The sequence below is a fragment of the Thalassophryne amazonica genome, chromosome 1 (assembly GCF_902500255.1).
Source record: "Thalassophryne amazonica chromosome 1, fThaAma1.1, whole genome shotgun sequence".
NCBI lineage: Eukaryota > Metazoa > Chordata > Actinopteri > Batrachoidiformes > Batrachoididae > Thalassophryne > Thalassophryne amazonica.
Window position 1 is genome coordinate 111296526 of NC_047103.1, and position 23515 is coordinate 111320040.

General features: G+C 46.1%; 1 protein-coding gene across 3 annotated transcripts in view; it reads right to left on the minus strand.

The window, feature by feature from the left end:
- The window catches only part of LOC117513143 (phospholipid phosphatase-related protein type 5-like), a 237396-nt gene that overhangs the window by 74394 nt on the left and 139487 nt on the right, over positions 1 to 23515 (minus strand). For all 3 annotated transcript variants that reach the window (XM_034173476.1, XM_034173474.1, XM_034173475.1), the window contains exon 3: positions 9847 to 10097. In XM_034173476.1, coding sequence (XP_034029367.1) covers positions 9847 to 10097 — 251 coding nt within the window. The remainder of the gene's footprint in view (positions 1 to 9846; positions 10098 to 23515) is intronic.

Below are 23515 nucleotides of genomic sequence, written 5' to 3' on the forward strand. Positions count from 1 at the left end.
AGCCAACTAATAAAGATAGATTGATCATATTTAAGATCGAAGCATTAAATAATGGTAGGGCTTCCTTGAGCAGCCTGGTAGGAATGGGGTCTAATAGACATGTTGACGGTTTGAATGAAGTAACTAATAAAAATAACTCAGAACAATCGGAGAGAAAGAGTCTAACCAAATACCGGCATCACTGAAAGCAGCCAAAGATAATGATACATCTTTGGGATGGTTATGAGTAATTTTTTCTCTAATAGTTAAAATTTTATTAGCAAAGAAAGTCATGAAGTCATTACTAGTTAAAGTTAAAGGAATACTCGGCTCAATAGAGCTCTGACTCTTTGTCAGCCTGGCTACAGTGCTGAAAAGAAACCTGGGGTTGTTCTTATTTTCTTCAATTAGTGATGAGTAGTAAGATGTCCTAGCTTTACGGAGGGCTTTTTTATAGAGCAACAGACTCTTTTTCCAGGCTAAGTGAAGATCTTCTAAATTAGTGAGACGCCATTTCCTCTCCAACTTACGGGTTATCTGCTTTAAGCTGCGAGTTTGTGAGTTATACCACGGAGTCAGGCACTTCTGATTTAAAGCTCTCTTTTTCAGAGGAGCTACAGCATCCAAAGTTGTCTTCAATGAGGATGTAAAACTATTGACGAGATACTCTATCTCACTTACAGAGTTTAGGTAGCTACTTTGCACTGTGTTGGTATATGGCATTAGAGAACATAAAGAAGGAATCATATCCTTAAACCTAGTTACAGCGCTTTCTGAAAGACTTCTAGTGTAATGAAACTTATTCCCCACTGCTGGGTAGTCCATCAGAGTAAATGTAAATGTTATTAAGAAATGATCAGACAGAAGGGAGTTTTCAGGGAATACTGTTAAGTCTTCAATTTCCATACCATAAGTCAGAACAAGATCTAAGATATGATTAAAGTGGTGGGTGGGCAACAACCATTAGGACTGCACAGTTAGGATGTGGAAAACAAAGCACAAATAAACAACATTAACCCTCTGGAGTCCAGGGTATAATGAGCCATTTTTCACTGCTTTTGGTTTTACCTTTATAATTTACCTTTAAAAAGTGTTTACCTGGCCTTGTTTGGTGTCTTTTTTTTTTTTTTTCAGCACAACCTCACCTGTGTGACTGTACAATTTTTCATTCATTCTGACCTACTGTATTAACACAGTGAACCTAAAATCTACAAAAAACATAAAATTTGAGTAGAAAATGTTTTTTTTGTTTTTTTTTACTGTGAAAACCACAAACTTGTTTAATGAACCATTTTCATAACTTCAAATGTAAACATAAAATTGTAAATTTCAAAAACATATGTACAAATGTAGCAAAAAAAAAAAGTTAAATACAACTATTTACATGAATGCAGGAAATGCTTCAGATGTTTTTGTACAATTATTTACAGAACAGTCAGATTTCACAAGAAGATTTAGAATTTCAAAAACATATGTATAATAAATATAGTGCAGGAAATGCTAATGCTAAACTATTTAGAAAACAATCAGATGGCAAAATAAAATTTAGAATGTAAATATAAACGGTAAATTATAAAAAAAAATGTACAATGTAGTGCAGGACATGTTAAACTATTTGTGAAATAGTCAGATATTGTTGTGTGGGCCGCCGAAGAGGAGGTACTGCTGGCCCACCACCACAAGATGGCGCCCTGCTTGAAGTGCGGGCTTCAAGCACGAGAGGGCGTCGGAGCGACCAGGAGTGACAGCTGTCACACATCATCCGTACCAGCTGTCACTCATCCACTACTCATCACCACCACCATAAAAGCCGGACTGCAACTCCACCTCCCCGCCGAGAAATCAGCTACCATTCAGGTAATTTTCTCTGCTGACTCAAAACATTGAGTATTAATCTGAACTTCTTTGCAGCCGTTTTCCTGGTGTGTCCTTATCTGTGGGACTGGCGTTTGGTGTGATCAGCGACGGCTTCGCCTCACACCCCAAACCAGATAAGTGGTGAAACAGGAGCTACACGAGTGTGTGATTGGAGGTGGAGGTGCTCCCTCCTAACTAAACACTGACTGTGGGATTACTGAGTGTGCGAACTCACACTCATCAGGACTGTCTCTGTTTTCTGCCAGCAGTACCGGGTCTGACTGCTGAAGACAGCGGCCACCTGGGGCGCAGGGCTTGGCGGCTCCGGTGTTCTTCAGCTCCGTTGGTGGTGGAAGCTGTGTGGGGATCCGGCTCTTCTCTCGCCAGGCGTCTTCTATCGTCGAGCCTGCCCACATGTCACCTGGTGTATGATTGACAGTCCACCATATTGTTATAGTCTGTACGTCGTTGTGCGATTCACAACATTAAATTGTTACTTTTGGCTTATCCATTGTCCGTTCTTTAACACCCCCTGTTGTGGGTCCGTGTCACGACACTTTCACAACAGATATCACAATAAGATTTAGAATGTAAATATAAATTGTACATTTCAAAAACATATAGTGCAGGAAATGCTAATGCTAAACTATTTAGAAAACAATCACAGAGGGGCACATCACAGGCCTGACACTTCCACGGTGTGTCACTCCTCTTGTTGTCCACCTGAAGGCTCCGTTGGCACCTCAATCTGCCGTTTGTGACTTTTTGGCGAGGATCTGCGATGGTCACAATTGGCACAGGAATATGGTTCTGGCTCCTGTTCTGTGGGACACTGTTTTGTCTGTGCCATACAGTTGACACTCCAGCTCCAATAAAAAGTCCTTGTGTGTCATGGGCTGCACTTGCTTGACACTGCTGATCTCATGATGCAAGATGAATGCATTTGTGGTTGTAATGTCAAGGAAGTGCAGCAACACTATCCTGTACCAGCGTGCAGTTTTCCGATGGGAGGAGTAGTACTGGATGAGCTGGTCAGATAGGTCGACTCCACCCATGTTTTTATTATAAGCCAACACGGGGGGTAGGACAGCGAATGTCTTTCACTATCCATCGCATCCTTCACCCTTCTCTGCACTGTCTCACCCAAAAATGCATGATGGATAGTGGAGCACACAGACACCTCCCGTGTGTCCATCCACTTTACGAACACCAGAGGCCCCTCTCTTATCCATCTTATAGATCCTCTTTCAGATTTTTTTTTTTTTTTGTGAGAGCATTTGCCGTCCCTCTGGTGCATCCTCGTCTGTTTTCCCTGTATGTGCCTCATGCCCCAAACTTCACATTAGCCAGGTCCATGAACAGTTTAGGACTCATGTAAAAATTGTCCATGCGAATGTGGTACCCAGTACCAAGCGAGGATGGCTGGATCAGGTTCATGACCATATCATATGACAGCCCATGCTCACTTGTGGTCACAGTCTTGCTAGTAATAGTCCAGGAGCTAGGTGTCTTTTATTCAACATGAAAGGTGCGTAAGATCTGTAGTATCAAAAATGCTTATTAGGCTAAACTGTGCCAGGAAATGTGATTCTTAAGTTTTGCAAGTGGTGGGTGTGGCTAGGGGCCCAAATGACCCCCCAAAATGGGTTTATTTAACATGGGAGGTGCAGACTTCATTCCAATGCCATCTCATATCCCTTTCATTATGAGATGTCTTTAGAATGTAGGCTACGATTATGTAATCACATCAAGATACCAGGTATACACCTCGTGGGATGCAGGACATGCTACACAGATGCTTACCGGGAGTCAGACCATGTGGGCAGGCCTGTGGATTCTATGGAGGAGGATCAAATTTTAGAAAGGTAGACAAATACATGTACCTCATGTAAACGGCCTCATAAAAGTGAAACTAATTCATTGAAGAAACAGAATATTACCCTGGAAATGACAATAACAAGTACAGGTAAGATTTTGTTTTTTGTTTTTTTCAAATATATGAATGATCTGTTCACTGCATGTATGGTGGCTAAGATATACTATAGGCTTTCATGTCAAAATCTTATTGACACATTCCAACACTGGATACACTGGATGCAAAATTTCTCATTTCCTCCATATATAGAAATTAGTGTCAGGTGAATTAATGACATCATGTACGATTTCTATCAAATTTCCATTGCACACTATCCATAGTACCAGGAAAAGTTTCCCCACCTCCCAACACCATGACAATTGTCCACTGGCCAACTGCTCCCCCCCCCAGCAAGTTGGTAATCCCCCTCGGATAAGGGTTCGGGCTAGCAGTCATTTGTATTGGGGCAATCACCCAGTCCAGGGGGAATTGTTGGTGAAGTTCACTCTGTTAGGGGCAATGACCCGGGAGGGGGTGGGGGGGTTATTGTCCTCGAACTGCTCTATGTATCTCTAAGTATATCTTGATTTGTTTTAAAGTAAAACAGAAAATAATTGACCCAATGTTCTTATTTCCAAAATGACTGTTTTGTTTGAATATAAACAAGAGGTAAGTTCATTAAACACTTGTCCTTTATTGAATCTGTAAGGTATTTGATTTGGTAAGTAAAAGTAGAAGTGAATATTTGTGAAGACAAGAGGACTGCTTATTCTTTTATGTTTATTTTGTTGGACCCTTAGTACCATCATGTACCACATGGTCCTGTTACAGTAAATTACGCTGCATTCTCAATTTTTAAGCACACAGATATTAAATAATGAGCAATACCATTTCATGAAAAGCACCACATGTATGGAATGTTTTAGATGTCAACTGACGGTTTAAATGGGTATCGTTACAAGGTGTTCAAGAAGGCCTATGGACCAAAGGCAAGGTGCAAGAATGCTTTAGAAAAGTTGAAGGGCATAGATGGTATTATGCTTCCTCCTTGTGAATCTGAGTTATCTCAACATATTAAGCGAGCATCGTTTGTAGCAAGGATGTGGGCCACTGCTACTGCAACAAATATAATGCAGCATCCTTCACCAGATGATGCATGGGACCTGAAGGACGGACATTATGAAGTCATTTGGTTTGAAGGTCCTGAACTACCAGAATCATTGATTCCAGCAGAAGGTGACCTTCCTGAAGAAGACTCTGATGAAAACTTTGAGATTTCATCCTCTGATGAAGAAAGCTGCCTATTGTCAGATGAAGAGTAAGAATGTCTTCAGCTGCATTACGGGGAAAAGAACATTCACCAGACAGGGCACTGTGTAAAAAACTGTATAGAAAGCTAGTATAGTTAATACCATATGCTAAGGCAGTATAATATTGATTGACTGATTTATTATATCCTTTTGGCAGTTTTCCGCATTATATCGTATATATATATATATATTGTAGCTGTCTACATGTATTTTGACCCTTGCTGCTGCTATAGGTTTGACATTAAGTATTGAGGATGGTGAAAATCATTCTGAAATGGTCATGTCACTAAGTGGATTTGCTTGATGATATCAAATTAATGCATTTTACACTTATATAGATGTATTCAAACTTTGAAAAGTGGTTACAAAACTTAAACTGTGTTTTTCCATCTTGATCATTGGATAAAAGTGCAATTTATTACAGGTTTATTATGGAGGTGCTGATTCTCATCTCAGTCAGTTCACACTCGGCCTCAGACCAAGCCACCCTTGGATTTGACAGCCTTAGGAACCAGGACTCAGGAGCCCTCACTGAGAAAGACTAACCCTTCTAGCAAGGAAATTGCAGAGGAGAACAGAGAGCATGGAGTGGAATTTGCAATAAGGATCTCCTTGTTGAAAATGGTTGAACTACACCACACCACTTCCACAGCAGAAGCAAAGGATGTGTTTTGTACCAGCCTCAGCCTCATTCTCATCAAGAAATGTACCCAGCAAAGAACACCTTGTCCTTCTTGGTTGACTTTAAATGCAAGAGTGGGTGCTGATTGGCCTTCTTGCCTTGGACATTTTGTAAATGGTAAGAACAACGGACAATACCTGCTAGACCTTTTACTCCTATCACGGCCTCTGCATGACCATCTCCTACTTCAGAGGATCAACTCCCGAAAGGCCCCGGGCCCTGACAGAATACCAGGGAGGGTCCTAAAAGACAGTGCACACCAGCTGTCTGAGGTTCTGGCGGATATATTCAACACCTCTCTGTCCCAAACCAGAGTTCCGCCATGCCTCAAGACATCAAGGATAATCCCTGTGCCTCTGCAACATCCTGCCTCAACAACTACAGGCCAGTTGCACTCACCCCCATCACCACAAAGTGCTTTGAGAGGCTGGTGATGAGGCGCCTGAAGCAGACCATCGATGTGACTGTAGATGAGTACCAGTACACGTACAGGCAAAACCGGTCCACAGCTGATGCCATCTCCACCGTGGTGCATCAGGCCCTCTCCCACACAGAGAACAAGGACTCCTATGTGAGGCTGCTGTTCCTGGACTTCACTTCTGCGTTCAACACCATCATCCCGCAAAAACTGGTTTCCAAGCTGGCTGAATTAGGAGGCCCCTCAGCACTGTGCAACTGGATCCTGGACTTCCTGACTGGGAGGCCACAGACTGTCAGGATCAACACTACCTCATCCTCCATCATCATCCTGAACAATGGCTCACCCCAGGGTTGTGTGCTCAGTCCATTACTGTACACATTGATGACCTTCGGCTGCAGAGCCCACCATGAGAATAATCTTGTTGTTAAGTTTGCAGACAATACAGCAGTGATCGGGCTCATTAGCCAAGGGGATGAGACAGTGTACAGGCGAGAAGTGGAGAACCTGACACGGTGGTGCGGAGACAAAAACCTCATCCTCAACACCCAGAAGACCAAGGAGATAGTTGTTGACTTCCGCAGGTCAGCTCCCACCATCCCCTCCCCCCTCTACATCAACGGACCTGTGTTGGAGATCGTCTCCTCCATCAGGTATCTTGGAGTCCACCTCTCCAACACTCTCACCTGGCACACCAACACCACGGCTGTCAAGAAAGCCCACCAAAGTCTCTATTTTTTGAGGAAATTGGGAAGGGCAGGACTGAACACAGACATCTTCAGGGCCTTCTACAGCTGTGTAGTGGAGAGTGTCCTGTCCTGCTGCCTCCCTGTGTGGTATGGTGGCTGCACGGTGGTGGAGAAAAAGCGTTGCAGCGGGTGGTGAAGTCTGCAGAAGAGGACCATCGGATGCAGCTTACCACCCATTGGGGAAATCTACATCTCCAGATGTAGTGACAAAGCCACCTGCGTCCTCCGAGACTCCACCCACCCTGCGCACAGTCTGTTCACACCCCTTCCCTCTGAAAGGAGGCTGTACAGCATCTGGGCAAAAACATCCAAACTGAAAAACAGCTTCTACCCGAATACTATCAGACTGTTGAACAGTTCAACATCCACCACCAATGTGAACACTGCACTAGATGCACACTGTCACCTTCTTAATACTCTAATGCTGCTGCTGCTGCTGACCCTGTGCCTTGTATATATATTCTGTGGCCACAGGGGTGCGCATATTGTACATTGCAAAAGTCTATATTGCAAAAGTTTATACAATAGGTTAGGTTAAAAAAACTGTCCCAGTTAACTACACCAAGACCTGGAGAAACTGCATTTCATTCTGCCTGTACGGGTCGAGTGACAATAAAAGTGAGTCTGAGTCTTAAGTTTGTGCTTCTCACTCACACATACCACAGTGTGGATTGCAACAATGACGACTCAGCAGTGTGTTGCAAGATCAGCCTACAAACCAAAAACTCCAAACAAGAAGGGAAGCCCTCCAGTGACACAAACAAGATGCAGAATTTGCCAAGGTCCTCGAAGATGCCCTGCCTGCTGACCAATTGTACAACTCTGCCACTAAGAAATGGGACCTCCTCCAGGGGATCATTAAAAAAACTGCCTTTGCTACCTTTAAGAGGAAGACGACCAAGAACAACAACAGGTTTGAAGCAAAATCTAGCGTGATGACTCCCGTCATTGAAGCAAAGCATGCCACCCTTGCTGAACACTACTCAGAGCTATAATCCAGAGAGAACATTAGTGTTCCATTAGCCCTTGATATCTGTCATGGAGGAGTTAGATGCTGAACCAACATTAGAAGAACTAGACAAGGCTATTGACAGCTTGGCCTGCGTCAAAGCCCCTGGTAGGCATGACCTCCCCAAGATCTCATCAAGAACAGCAAAAATACCCTCCTGGAGCCCCAAAATCAAACATGCTAAGTCAAGATGTTGACACTCCACCTATCATCTCGATCAACAACTACATACTTGATGTAGCCCATCAGCTCACTTAGCTTAGATCCACCATTAGTGACAATCTGTCCCTCAATGTTTAGATCAACATGCACATTGACAAGGCCACAACAATCCTGGGCTGACTTACGACTTGCATCGCACCTGCTGCCTACGCCGCATTCTTGTCATGAAGTGGAGCAACAAAGTGCCCACTGCCCAGGTCTTAGCACACACTGCTCACACAGCATAGGCTACGCTGGCTTGGCCATGTGCATCTGATGGAAGACGGCTGTATTCCAAAGGACATCTTGAACAGTGCACTAGCCTCTGGCAAGAGATCCATCAGTGACCTGCAACTGCACTACAAAGATGTGTGCAAGTGCAACATGACAGTTCTGAGCATCAATGCAGAGAGCTGGTGAGGATGCAGAAACTCATTGCAACAGATGGCGCAATATGCTCCAAAGACATCTTAGGGCAGGAGAAGAGAAGCTCCGGGCTTTAAGCTCCTTTCACACGGGCTTGCATAGAGTTGCATTGTGCTGCATTTCTAGTATGCAGGCATGGCTGCTTAAGTTGGCACAGCGAGAGAGGAAAAAAAACCCTTGCCCGCAGGAGGGAGAAGCTTGGCTCCATGATATATCAAATGTATCAAATCCATCTGCCTGGACATGCAGATGGATTTGATACACTGGAAAAAGTCAGAATACACGATATCCAGGACTTAATGGACTTTATTTAATGTGCCACAATAGTGAGAGAAGAAAGTGAAAGCACCATGGAGCTGCAGCCAGCTGTTGTGCGCATGATCCGTCCATGAGAATTAAGCAGACTTAGACATGTTCTCTCACTGGATCGGTCCATGAGCAGCAGTTAATGGACTATATTTAGTGTGCCACAATCTTGAGAGAAATTAGAGGTGAAAGAAAGCTGCAGAGCTGCAGCTGCGATGGCGCGCACAATCTGTCCATAGGAGTAGACGTGGATATGTCCCCTTGCTGGCAATGAAGAAAATCTATCAATGCAGGTATGTACTGATAAAAAACCTAAAAGGATTTTTCAGCCTGGTATATGGTTGTGTAGGCTTGGTGTACAGTACCGCAGTGTTGTGTAGATTTACATACAGTAGCGAAGTGTTGTGTAGACGTGTGGAGCACTGCATCCGTGCTCTACACTAACAGTTTGTGAAAAAAATTAAACGTGCATTTCACGGACCTCTTTGGCCAAACCCCATGGAGACAGCCCAGCCATACCTGAAACAGCTGTGGCAGAGATTGCAGCCACAGCCAACACTGTCCCAAAGGTATTAAAGGGTCACAACATGAGGGTACATCATTCATATTCATTACTGACTGATGGAGGCCGAATGAAATTTTATGTACAATGATATAGAAAATCCACACACTCGATCTTTTATATATTTTAGTATCTTTACATAAAATTAATTTCTTTGCCTCACCTTTTTTGCTTGGGATTGCCACAGCAGATCCCATACAGATCTCCATTTTGATTTGGCACACATTTCACACTGGATGGCCTTCATGAAGCAGTTCCACTTTATATGTAGAATGGGCATTGGTGTGTTGGTGATTTGTATTTGACTTATTTATGTTTATTATTTAAATAAGTCATCAGGTTTTAAAATTATTAAATCACATATACATGAAACAAAAAATAAGGATGGTTTCTGTTCTGTGTCTACTAAATCTCAGTGAGAGACATCCTGATTAAGAACATTATTCTCACACAAAGCATTAACATCTGAAAGAAGAGAGCAAAATGACTCACTGCTAGATAGAGTGCAGCGTAGACACTGAGTGCAGCCTCCTTGGATGGGAAGGTTTTGCGTGCACGCAGGACATCGTCTTGGTTCCCTGTGCAGGCCTCCTGGTGGCTGATGTAGCGCAGCGCCTGCTGGCAACCTAGCGCTGTGTAATTTGGCTTACAGACTGTGAGGAAGTATGGCGCCAAGTTTCCTGTCACTACCTGACCTGCATTGACAAAGATGTCAACAGTGAAGAGGCCGAAGGTGTAGACCCCTAGGAAAACACAGAACATGTTTAAATGGAGGACACGTCTTACAGAAATACAAATCAGGCATTACTCTCTGGAAATTATATAATGTAAACTCTGGTGTGTTCTCTTTCACAAGAAAAGATAAAATGAGTAGATAACAAAATAAGTAATATTTGTTATTATTACTGAATTATGTGCCATACACAGAAAAACGTATACACGCTTGCCTCCTAACAAGAACATGAATGGTGTTTTCAGAAGACTCCAATGAGGAGTATCACTTGCATAGTGATGGAGTTATTGATGCCAAAACAAGTCAGCATGGAGCATTTGGTGTTTTTTTCTGAGCCTACTAGATGGCAGTGTCTATTCAGCAAAGGGTTCCAAGAAAACTGAAGTGCATGGTGCTTTGAATTTGCATGGCACAGTCACCCTACCTAGCCCAGCTAAAGCCCCAGTCACAAGGCACTAACAAAGGACACCGAAGACCAAATGAAACAAGAAATCTGGACATTGACTTTTGGAGGCAACATTTAACCATCATCCATTTTCGTTCCTGCAGCTGGCACTTCTTCAAAATTTTTAAATTGTTGAAAAATGTGAATGAATCCTGACAACAACCTCAATTTGTCCATATTCTGTTTTGCTGTCTGTCTTTGATGGTTCTTTATCATTTGCGTAGTTTCTGGAATGTCAGTGTTCCATTTGACCAACTCCCGAAGTCTGATGTCTTGCACAAACGTTGATGATATCTGAAGGGATCAATAACCAAAGCTCAGACGAGCTGAATGTAAAGGCTCGGTCCCACTGGGGAGAGGATTAATTGCACATGAATTGAGTATACAAATGTTGGGCATTCATTGTCATCCGCAACAAAAGTGGCCAAAAATGACAGATGATACTGTAATAATGTACAGCGAATATAAGACGAACAATCACGGATGTAAAACGCATGTATTGAGGAAACGGATCGGATGCATTGCGATTATCATGGAGGTATTACAGACGTGTCACAGACGCGTTGCGCATGCACGGCATCTGCGTTGCGGCCATAAAAGAAGCGCACTCACACCTTTCGGCATCACTATTCACACCAACACCACAGCCTCTGGAGTAATTGCTGGACCTGGACAAGTTGATTGTGAAAGGCCTGGTCCCACTGGCGGCAATGAAGATGTGCGCATGAAATGCGCAACATCCGTGAAACATCCGTGAAACATGCATATATGAGTTGGGCGACATCCGCACATGTCCGCGAGCATCCACAGAGGCACGTATGTCCGCAGCCAGGATTTTTGAGCTGCTCAAACATGTGGATGTGGCTGACATCCGCATTACACCCGCAATACATACACAACACACACTCAATCTACGCTCCACATATCCGCTATCATCCGCTGATCTCCGCAACTGATGGGGTGGTGCGGTTCGGCGGCGGACCGGGACAGTGTGGTAAATGGATATAAAGCGTGCCTATCACGGACACATCACGGTCGCAAATGGGGCGTCGCGCATGCAGACAGAGTGGCCACGCATAAAGCGTGTGCATCACATCTGCTTTGCATCTGACAAGCGACCATACGTGGATGCATTACAAACACATAAATGCCGGTCATCACCAGTCCAGCTGTGGATACCTAGCTATGGATACCTGAAGACGTGGAGTGATAGGCGCTGTCATCCAACAGCATACACTCCAACTTGCCCAGGTCATGCATGTGCTCCAGAGGCGGAGGAGAAGGCGCAGAACAACACAAAGAGGTCTGTGGGTGAGGCCATGGATCGTTAGGAGACCGGACCTGGACATGTATAAAAGGCTGATGGTGGAGCTGCACAACGAGGATGCACGTGCCTTCCACAGTTTCATGAGGATGCCCCAGACATGTATGATGAAGTGGTGAACTGGCTCACCCCCAGACTGACCAGACAGAGGACCAACGTCAGACCCAACCTGGAGCCAGTTCTCAAGGTGGCAGCAACCATGAGCCACCTGGCCTCAGGTACAAGGTACAGGTACATGCAGTATGCCTGGAGGGTGCTGCACAACACACTCAGCAAGGTGGTCAGGGAGGTATGTGAGGCCAAAGTGGAGGAGTACCTGGACAAGCTGATGACCTGCCCCACCACGGAAGCAGGATGGTGGCACATTGCTGATGAGTGGCTGCAGTGGTGGAATTTCCCACACATCATCGGTGCCATTGATGGAAAACATGTGGCATGCAAAGCACCCCCCAACACAGGCTCCAAGTACTACAAGGGCTACTTCAGCATCATACTGCTTGGCCTGGTCAGCTCAGACTACAGGTTCCTCTGGGCGGATGCGACAGGTAATGGCGCTGCATCGGATGTCCAGATATACAACCACAGTGAGCTGAGACAAGGTTTAGAGGACGGCAACATCAGTGATTGGCCATGTCCAGACCCCCTGCCCAATGACACACAGGACGTGCCCTACTTCATTGTGGGTGATGATGCCTTCTCCCTGAGGACATGCCTGATGAAGCCATACAGCGCCAGGAACCTGAGTAGGGAGGAGCGCATCTTCAACTACAGGTTGTCAAGGGCACAAAGGATGGTGGAGAATCCATTTGGGATCATGGCCAATAGATTTCAGGTACTGCTCACCACCATGCAGCACCATGTGGACACAGTCAGGCTCATTGTGAGGGCATGTATCCTGCTCCACAACCTCATGCGCACCCGCTACCCAGTCCTGCAGAATAGGCTGTTGGATCATCAGCTGCAAGATGGGCAGATGGAGCCAGGGGAGTGGAGGAGGGGCCAGAACCTTGCTGACACTGTGGATGTCCAGGCACCCAACAGGGCCTCCAAAGCAGGCAAGATGGAGCGCAACCTGATCAATGGTGCAATTCACTTGCTGGTGCCGTAGCCTGGCAAGATAGGATGGCGGACCTGGTGTGAGGACAGACCCCCACACCGTGAAGACACACCAGTACAGTGCACCACTGCCCTCATGTATTCATTGGCATGTTGTTATGTTGGATGTCATCTCCATTATTGATCACCACATCACATAAAAGTATATTATCACTCACAATCCGTCCTTTGTAATATATATGTGCTTATGGACCATGTGACATTAGCATGTGAGGTGTGCATCACTGTTACACCATAGACACATTTCAGGGGCCTGCATCAACATATGTCTACTTAGGTGGTCACAAGGAAGGGACACTGACATCAGGGTTACACAAGCTCCATCTTTTATTGTATGCATTGGGGTTATGGTACAGGCATTACCACAAGCATCACATACACACGGGACCTGTTCATAGCACAATCTCATTCACACATTCACGGAGTGGTGTCACCCTGTGGCAGTGGAGTTGCAGGTGTGGACGGCAGTGGAGCAGGTAGTGTGTGGAAGGCCCTCATGCCCGCCGGACTGACATCCCCCCACCCACTGAGTGACAGGTTGAGGGAGCTAGCCAGGATGTCATGTGTGGACCCCAGCACATGTGGCACAGTGTCTGCTGGGGGTCTTGGCCGGTCAGTGACACCGCTGGTACCTGGCAGGTACTGGGGGAAGGCAGGTGGCTGTGGCTGCTAGAGACGCTGTGGTGGCAGGTATTGGGGGAAGGCAGGTGGCTGTGGCTGCTGGAACTGCTGTGACGGCTGATACGGGGGAAAGGCAGGTGGCTGTGGCCGCTGGTATGGCTTGTACAGGCCCTCAGGTGGTGCACACAGGGACTACCCCGGCCTGGGTGTTGCAAAGTGAATGGAGGGCAGCTCGGTGATTGAAGAGGTGACAGTGGTGTTGGGATCTAGTGGCAGGGTGGTGATCTTACGTACCATGGCGTCATACTGCAGCTCAGGGAGTCCTCTTAGCGTGTCCAACACATAGCTGATGAAATGATCCATGGGTGAGGAGGACTTCCCGCCAAGAAGCTGGGACAGCAGCTGGGTGTTGGCCTTCATGCTGTCCCGGATCTCCCTCAGGCAGTCCTCCTCCTCAGCATCCTGCCACCTCCTTTTTGTCGACCACCTGCTGCCATCTCTGCTGTGGCATGTACCCTTTGAAGCCTGTGCAGCTGTCCTCTCGATATTGGAGAGCAGGCCTTCAATGTCCACCTCCTCGTCCTGGTCGGCTGCGTCAGTCAGGGGATTCTCAGTCTCTGACCCAGCCTCAGATGTAGATGTAGATGCAGCAGCATGAGGTTCCGCGTCATGTGGCAGCTGTAGGTATGCACAGAGTAATTACAGGTCAATGGTGCTGCATTATACACACAATGTACTGTGAGTGACGACACATTAATATGAATAGCATGTGAAACTGGATTAAGCGCCTTTCACATTGGCCTATTGTGCTCATTGTGCCGTATTGTCTACGCTGAGTTGAGCAGCTCTACGTCAAGTTTATTTCTCCCTATGCAGCAGTATGTTGAGGGCTACACACGTAGAACGGACTAAATTAAACATGTTTAATATTATTCGGCGTAGCACGCTGGACACAGTTGTAAGCAGGTCTGCGCAGCACAGCGTTACTGCATGCAAGTCTGTGCAACACTGCTTCTGTACACAAACAAAAACTGAGTGCTGCATCCAGAGGAATCAGCTGAAACATGATCACACAGCCCACAGTGCCTGTGTGCTCAGAACAGGGAACCTCAACTCAGAAATCCAGAAACACAACAGAAACAGCAAGTCGGTCGCTCGCTCGCTCACTCTCTCTCGTGCGCATGCTCTCTCTCTCTCTCTCTCTGTGTGTGTCTGATCAACCAGGAACATCTGCCAGGACCTCTTCGATGGTGTCAGGTGGCGGGGTGGGGGCCCGGGCATGGCTGCTGCTGGAGGTGGTGGAGTGGGAGATGGGGTGCGCTCCTCCGCAGCTGTTGCGGCCTTCTGCTTCCTCCTTCCGCGCTTCATTTGGGTCGACATCTTCACTCTGTGGTGTGTACCTGTGAATACGGATCCCAGACGGCTCGCTGCACTTCCTTTATGGCCGCGATGCAGATGCCGCGCATGCGCATTCCAACCGCTGTGCCCACATCATGTGCACATTGCATTCCCAATACGGTCATTATACTTCTGTGTCCGATCCGTTCCCTCAATGACTGCAGTATACATCCATGCTTGGTCGTTCCATATCATACTCATGTTATTGAGCACAGAGAATATAGACATGTTCAAAGGATCTTTCACGCACAAATGTCGTGCTGTGTGGCACGATCTGATCTCCAACACGACGTGCAGCTCGTCAGGTGGAGTAAACAAACAGTGAACAGAGAGAGTGGTGACATCAGCGGATCGCATCAGAGCGCAGCTCGTCTGAACGATTATAACAAGAGGTTAAATCTGTTATAACATAAAACACACTACTGTGACAGCTGCACACAAGAGAGTGAAAATCACACGACTGTATTATCACGCCTTGACAATGTCCCCAAGTCAAATGATTATCTTTTTAGGCTGCTCAGAATGCTTTCTGCAGCTTGTTGGGCGCATGCTCGAACAGCTCCAGCTGCGGCTCCCTTTGTGATTCAGGAGGTGATGAGAGCCAATTTGCAGCATAAAATGATTAATTCGCTGCGACGGGCCCGGTCCCAGTGGTGTTTAGGAGGATTTGCGTATGGATTGCGCACAAAATTGGCTCATATTCGCTTAACATCCGCAATATGCGTGAAACATGCTTGTATGAGTCGGCCGGCATCTACACACGTCCGTAATTATCCGCAGAGGCATGGTTTTCCGTTTCCAGGATTTTTGAGCTGCACAAAATTTTGGCTGTGGATGACATCCGCCTTACATACTCCATACATACTCAATACATACACAAACATACATACACAACATTTATCTGCGTTAATACTTCATAACAGAAATGTAAATTACTTTTGCAGAGGGAAGTGATACAACCCCATACCCTGACAGACTGTGGCTTTTGGACTTGTTGCTGATAACTGTTCTTGATTTCCTTACAGACAGACCACAGGTTGTACGGATGGGAGGAACGGTCTCCACTGAGCTCACAATCAGCACTGGATCACATCAGGACTGCTGCCTCAGCCCCAAACTCTTCCCCTGTACACCCACGACTGTGTATCCAACATGGACAACACAGTCATCATCAAATATGCTGGGCCTCATCAAGGGTGGGGACGAGACTGGGTACAGGGCAGTGGTCGACAGCACACTAGCCTATGGAGAAGAAAACAACCCCATCATCATACCCCTGTCACACTAGAGGCTGAATGAGCCCGAATGAATGAAAATTCAACCAACATTCTGGAAGTGTTGAGATGCATTCAGAAACATCAGACAGCATTCTCAGAGCAGTCTAAACAGTCGGGCACTGTTGTGCGACCGACCCGATTGTTTTGCCCATGTTCAAAACATTCGTGGTGCACTCTAAAACTATTGATCGGCAGTCAATGTGCAGTCTGACCACAATCTGACTGAGTTGTAAATGTTCTGACAGCGTCAATCCAGCATTTGAAACAGTGTGACCGTGTTCAAGAGAAATTCACCATGGTCAGGCACATCGAATCCTGCCGGCATGTGCCAAATGTGGCACGGAGCTGCCGGACAGCACCAGCAAGGACTTGCCCAGACTGAGTCAGGCTGACCCACCCTGCCTCTGGTAATGTGTTCTGTATGCTACGTGCTGTGCATATCTCATGGTAGTGTTTGTGGCATCCTGGACATGCGCACCCTCACAGAACAGCACACGAGAAGGAGATCACGCCCACCTCTCCAGCCAGACAGTGGACCGCACTGCAGCCCTGTGGGGTTGTGACGTCCAATCGTGCGCAGCCCTGTGCAGCTGTGGAGTTTGATCACATGCAGCCTTGTGGAGTTCGATTGTGTGCAGCCCAGTGCAGCTGTGGAATTCGATCGTGCACAACCCTGTGCAGCTGTGGAGTTCGATCATGCACAACCCTCTGCAGCTGTGGAGTTTGATCGCACGCAGCCCTGCTCAGCAGTGCAGTTCGACCATGTGCAGCCCTGTACAGCTGTGGAGTCTAGTTCCATGCAGCCCTGTACAGCAGTGGAGTCCAGTTCCATGCAGCCCTGTGCAGCATTGAAGTCTAGTTCCCAGCAGCCCTGTGCAGCAGAGTCCAGTTCCATGCAGCCCTGTGCAGCAGTGGAGTCCAGTTCCATGCAGCCCTGTGCAGCTGTGTAGTCCAGTTCCCAGCAGCCCTGTGCAGCTGTGGAGTCCAGTTCTCAGCAGCCCTGTGCAGCTGTGGAGTCCAGTTCCATGCAGCCTTGTGCAGCTGTGTAGTCCAGTTCCCAGCAGCCCTGTGCAGCTGTGGAGTCCAGTTCCCAGCAGCCCTGTGCAGCTGTGGAGTCCAGTTCCACGCAGCCCTGTGCAGCTGTGTAGTCCAGTTCCACGCAGCCCTGTGCAGCTGTGTAGTCCAGTTCCACACAGCCCTGTGCAGCTGTGTAGTCCAGTTCCACGCAGCCCTGTGCAGCTGTGGAGTCCAGTTCCACGCAGCCCTGTGCAGCTGTGGAGTGCAGTTCCATGCAACCCTGTGCAGCTGTGTAGTCCAGTTCCCAGCAGCCCTGTGCAGCTGTGGAGTCCAGTTCTCAGCAGCCCTGTGCAGCTGTGGAGTCCAGTTCCATACAGACCTGTGCAGCTGTGGGGTTCGATCATGCACAGGCATGTGCAGCTGTGGAGTTCGATCACATGCAGCTCTGTGCAGCAGTGGACTTTGACCGTGTGCAGCCGTGTGCAGCTTTGGAGTTCGATTGCAAGCAGTCTTGTGCAGCTGTGGATTCCAATTTAGCGAAGCCCTGTGCGACTTTGGAGTTCGATCGTGTGCAGCCCTGTGCAGCTGTGCAGTCAGATCACGCACAGCCCCATAGAGCTGTGAGGCCCAACCGCAGCACTGTCCTTTGGGGGAGCTCCTAAACTGATCACACAGTTGAGAGGGTTCCTTTTATGTGGGAAGGAAATGTCCATCCGGAGGGGACGTGTCATGCTGACAGGCAGTGAGTGGGAGAGTGAGGGAGAGGGGCAGGTGAATGACAGATTTATCACATATCACACAACACATATTAAGGGTTGCAGAACAACAGTGATTGGACACATGCGGGGCGTCGACACGTTACATGTCAGACCACATCACAGACTGCTTGTTATAACAGGTGCATGGACTGGTGATGATCGCTGCGCATGGAGGTGATCTGGTGACTGTTATAAACTGATCTTTCATGCACCACAGTGATGTGGACATCAGGGCAACCCGCATTACATGATTACAGTCCAAACGTTGGATGACATTCTGGGTCCAGTAGAGTGACATGGCAGGTCTTGGAGGTAGGGCAGATGACAGTGCTGCTCTCCCCTCCTCTCCCTGTGTTTGCCTCCTAGACCTTCAGATGTCAGGTGGCAATCAGAACGCGCACACGTATGGCATTCGAACACAGCTGTCCGAATGTCTGTCCTTCTTGACTGTGCCTCGAAGTTTGGCTTGTTTTCCCATTCTGGCTGATTCAGCTTGATTCCTGCTCATTCATGCTAAGTGTGACGGGGCCTTCAATGTAGGAAAGACAGCAGAAATCATCATTGACTTCAGTAAGAAAGACCCTCAACTGCACCCCATTCCCATCAGGGGCATCAGCTCCTTGGCCTTCATGTGTCATCTGATCTGAGCTGGTCTGCAAAAAGCTCAGAAGCAGGTGCACTTCATCAGACTGCTCAGGGCGGCCGTGATGAGCTGCCGCCCTCTCACACAAGCCTGGTGGAGAGTAACCTCACCACTGGCATGTCAGTGTGGTACGCCAACACCACTCAGGCAGAGAGGACGGCTCTCCAGAGTCATAAAAAGCTGAAAAAATCATCAGGACTGAACTTCCCTCAATGGATTCAATTTACACACAACGATGCAAAAAGAGGGCACTGCACATTATCATGGACCCTCACCACTCTGCCCACTTTCCCCACAAACACACAGCTACAGCCCGAGACAAAGTATAGTTGACAGCATCATTACACACAGGACTTGATTCCACAAAAGTTTCTTTCCAGCCACAGTCAGACTGATGCCATCCCTGAACTCAGAGTAATGGACTGTTCACAACCAAAATCCACTGGGCAATATTTATCACACAACTAAAACCTGATGTGCAATATTTTTTCTATTCCTTTTATTTCATTCCTTGAAATAATCATTGGTACAATATCTGTTTGATGCACATGTCTAATATACACTTTATTATCTGTGCAAAATCCAGTTTTGGAATACAAGTGTGCAATAATTACTGTTCACAATTCCCATTAACCTGGCACATTGTAATTTTTTTTCATGTGCACCGGGTATCCTTTTTATACAGTTTTTTAAATATGTTATATGTTTTTATTCTGTTATACCTCATACTTTTATACCTTTTATTCCTTTATTTACTCAACAGTTCTGCAATTCCACTGTACCCAAACCTTGCGTGTGAGTGCAAATGTCAAAAAAAGTCTCTATCTCAATGCAATGCAACTGGTAAAAAGCAGATCTGTCTTTAAAGCAGACACACCGCCGATTGCTGCTGCAATGCAGTACGGGGCGTTAGAAAATCATTTATTTATTTATTTGTCTGACTGATAATGTTCTAGATGGTCCTTTTTTGTCTGTGGTCCAAAGCACACAGCGTCCATTTCTTCCAAAAAGATCTGGAATACTGACAATACCCATTTCCACTGTTTGACGGTCCAATTCAGATACCAAGCCCAGATACGTCAATGCCACTTCAGAACAAGGTTAACATCTGATTTCTTTTTTGCACAGTAAAATTTTAAGTGGCATTTGTGACTGCAACTCTGTATTGTATTGCATGAATACATTTTCCCTAAGGGCCCGGTCCCACTGGGGAGAGGATTAATTGTGCATGAATTGAGTATACAAATTACGGGTGTTAGTTGTTGTCTGCAACAAAACTGACCAAAAATGACAAATGTCCCAGTATGAATTATGACTATATTAATAATGTATAGCGAATATATGATGAACAATCACAGTTATATAATGCATGTCGTGAGGAAACGGATCTGACACATTGCGATTATCACTGCAGTATTACAGGAGTATTATGAATGCATCGCACACGTGTTGCACATGCAAGGCATCTGCATTGTGGTCATATAAGAAGCACACTCGGGCCTTTCGACATCACTATTCACACCAACACCACAGCCTCTGGAGCAATTGCTGGACTCAGACAAGTTGATCACAGAGTTGATGTTCATGTTGTCATGCAAGGGTCAACTGTTCATGAGTTTGGGGAGTGGGGGGAGCTGCTCGGGGTGGTGAGACTGTGTTTTTTTGTTTTGTTTCTTTTTTTTTTTGAGAGTGTCAGAGAAAACAGAGACTTCAGTGTGAGTTGTGGACTAAGCAGCAACTCTTCCTTTTGTTGGCATTAAATAAAACTCCTGAAGGAGACCCAAGATCCACAGCTGACTTCTCTGCAACTGGGGATTTACAGTATGTTGTTGGATTGCAGCAGCTATTACGTCTTTGTGGATTTCCACAGTTGGACCGGCACTGACTGGCAGGTATGTCGCTTTCTGCTTCATATAGTACTTTGGGTTTATGTGACGTGTTTGTTATGCATTCACAGATTGTCCACAAATCAGCTGCAAAGAAGATGTAATACAAACATTTTATCCGTGGCCAATCTGTATGCATTTGCTACAACTTATATTAGTTTGTGATGTGGACATGATAGGCACGCAATATATCCGATTTACACACTGTCCCGGTCCGCTGCCAAGCCGCAAATCCTCGTCAGTTGTGGATATCAGCGGCTAAGCAGCGCATAGATTGAGTATGTATTGTGAATGTATTGAGTATCTATGGCAGGGGTGGGCAATCATGTGCCATAAAGGGCCGAGACACTGTAGGTTTTCCGTGCAACCAATCACCTCACCAGGTGATTTAATTGACAACCAGGTGTTTATGTTCAGAGCAGAAGCTCATCAGCAACCCACCTGCTGAGGTGATTGGTTGCACGGAAAACCTGCAGTGTCTCGGCCCTCGATGCCCACCCCGATCTATGGAGTATGTAAGGGCCCTCTCCCACTGGGGAGAGGATTAATTGCGCATGAATTGAGTATATAAATTATGGGCGTTTGTTGTCGCCAACAACAAAAATGGCATTACGGGTGTATTATGATGCATCACGTACATGTTGCGCGTGCATGGCATCTGCATTGTGGTCATAAATGAAGCACAATAGGGCTGTCGGCATCACTATTCACACCAACAATAGAGCCTCTGGAGCAATTGCTGGACTCAGACAAGTTGAGTGGAGTGAAGAAGCAGTGAACAGGGCGAGTGGTGATGTCAGCAGATCGCATCAGAGCACAGCTCGTCTGAACGATTATAACAAGAAGTTAAATCTGTTATAAACATAGGACTAAATACTGTAACAGCTGCAGACAAGAAGGAAAAAACATGCAACTGTTTTATCAAGCCTTGACAATGTAAACAAGTCAATCAATCAATCAATCAATTTTATTTATATAGCGCCAAATCACAACAAACAGTTGGCCCAAGGCGCTTTATATTGTAAGGCAAGGCCATACAATAATTACGTAAAAACCCCAACAGTCAAAACGACCCCCTGTGAGCAAGCACTTGGCGACAGTGGGAAGGAAAAACTCCCTTTTAACAGGAAGAAACCTCCAGCAGAACCAGGCTCAGGGAGGGGCAGTCTTCTGCTGGGACTGGTTGGGGCTGAGGGAGAGAACCAGGAAAAAGACATGCTGTGGAGGGGAGCAGAGATCAATCACTAATGATTAAATGCAGAGTGGTGCATACAGAGCAAAAAGAGAAAGAAACACTCAGTGCATCATGGGAACCCCCCAGTAGTCTAAGTCTATAGCAGCATAACTAAGGGATGGTTCAGGGTCACCTGATCCAGCCCTAACTATAAGCTTTAGCAAAAAGGAAAGTTTTAAGCCTAATCTTAAAAGTAGAGAGGGTGTCTGTCTCCCTGATCAAGTCAAATAATTACCTTTTTAGACAGCTCAAAATGCTTTCTGCAGCTGGAGCTGTTGCATGCATGTGTGCAAATGGCCCAGCTGCAAGCTTCCTCTGTGATTCAGGAGGTGATTAGAGCTATTTTCAACAGGCAAGTTGCAGAATAAAATGATTACTCCGCCACAAAATAATTATTTTATATAGGCAGCATCCAGCGCAGAGCGCGTGGCAGCCGGTAGAACAAAAAACGGCGTCCAGCTGTGAACACAGCACATCTGATTTGTATCCGCCGCAAATCAGATGCAAAGCAGACGTAATAAAAACTCTTTATTCATGGCCAATCTGTATGCAGTCGCTACAACTTATTTTACTTCGTGATGTGCACATGATGGGTACGCAAAATATCCATTTTACACACTGTCCCAGTCCGCTGCCAAGCCGCAAATCATTGCGTATATCAGTAGATGACAGCGAATATACAGCGCATAGATTGAGTATGTTTGTGTATGTATTGGGTATGTATGGAGTATGTAAGGCGGATGTCATCCGCAGCCAAAATTTTGTGCAGCTCAAAAATCCTTGTAACGGAAAAACGTGCCTCTGCGGATAACTGCAGACGTGTGCGGGTGTCGGCCAACTCATATAAGCATGTTTCACGCATACTGCGGATGTTAAGCGAATATGAGCCAATTTTGTGTGCAATCCATACGTAAATCCTCCTAAACGCCAGTGGGACGGGGCCCTAAGGTGGATGTCATCCGCAGCTAAAATTTTGTGCAGCTCAAAAATCCTGGCAACGGAAGAACGTGCCTCTGCGGATAATTGCGGACGTGTGCAGGTGCCGTCAGACACATACACATGTTTCAGGGATATTGCGGATGTTTAGCGAATATGAACCAATTTTGTGCGCAAATTCATACGCAAATCTTCCTAAATGCCAGTGGGACCTGTACAGATTGGCCATGAATAAAGCGTTTTTATTACGTCTGCATGGTGGAGTTTGTGTTCCTGACGGACAATGATTTCTTCTAACACACACACACACACACACACACACACACACACACACACACACACACACACACACACACACACACACACACACACACACACACACACACACACACACACACACACACACACACACACACACACACACACAAAATCCACTCCGCCATCTGTAGGCATGAAGAGCTACACGTCACAATTTGGACTCCTATTTAAAGATTGTGTTGGACTTTAGCAGCAGTGGAACACCAAAATGTTTCTTTTCTCTTGTTTATAAACTAATATAATATCAAATGACAAGGATCTATTTTAGCCGTTATATAAAACAAATAATGAATGTTTTTACACTCTTTCAATGGAACAAATATTTAATTTGGTGAAAGCTGGAACATACCATTCAACTCTGCTTTGCCTCACTGAATGGTATGTTTCAGCTTTCACCTCATGAACTATTCACACCACTGAACTCATATACATTCATTATTTGTATATTAACAAAT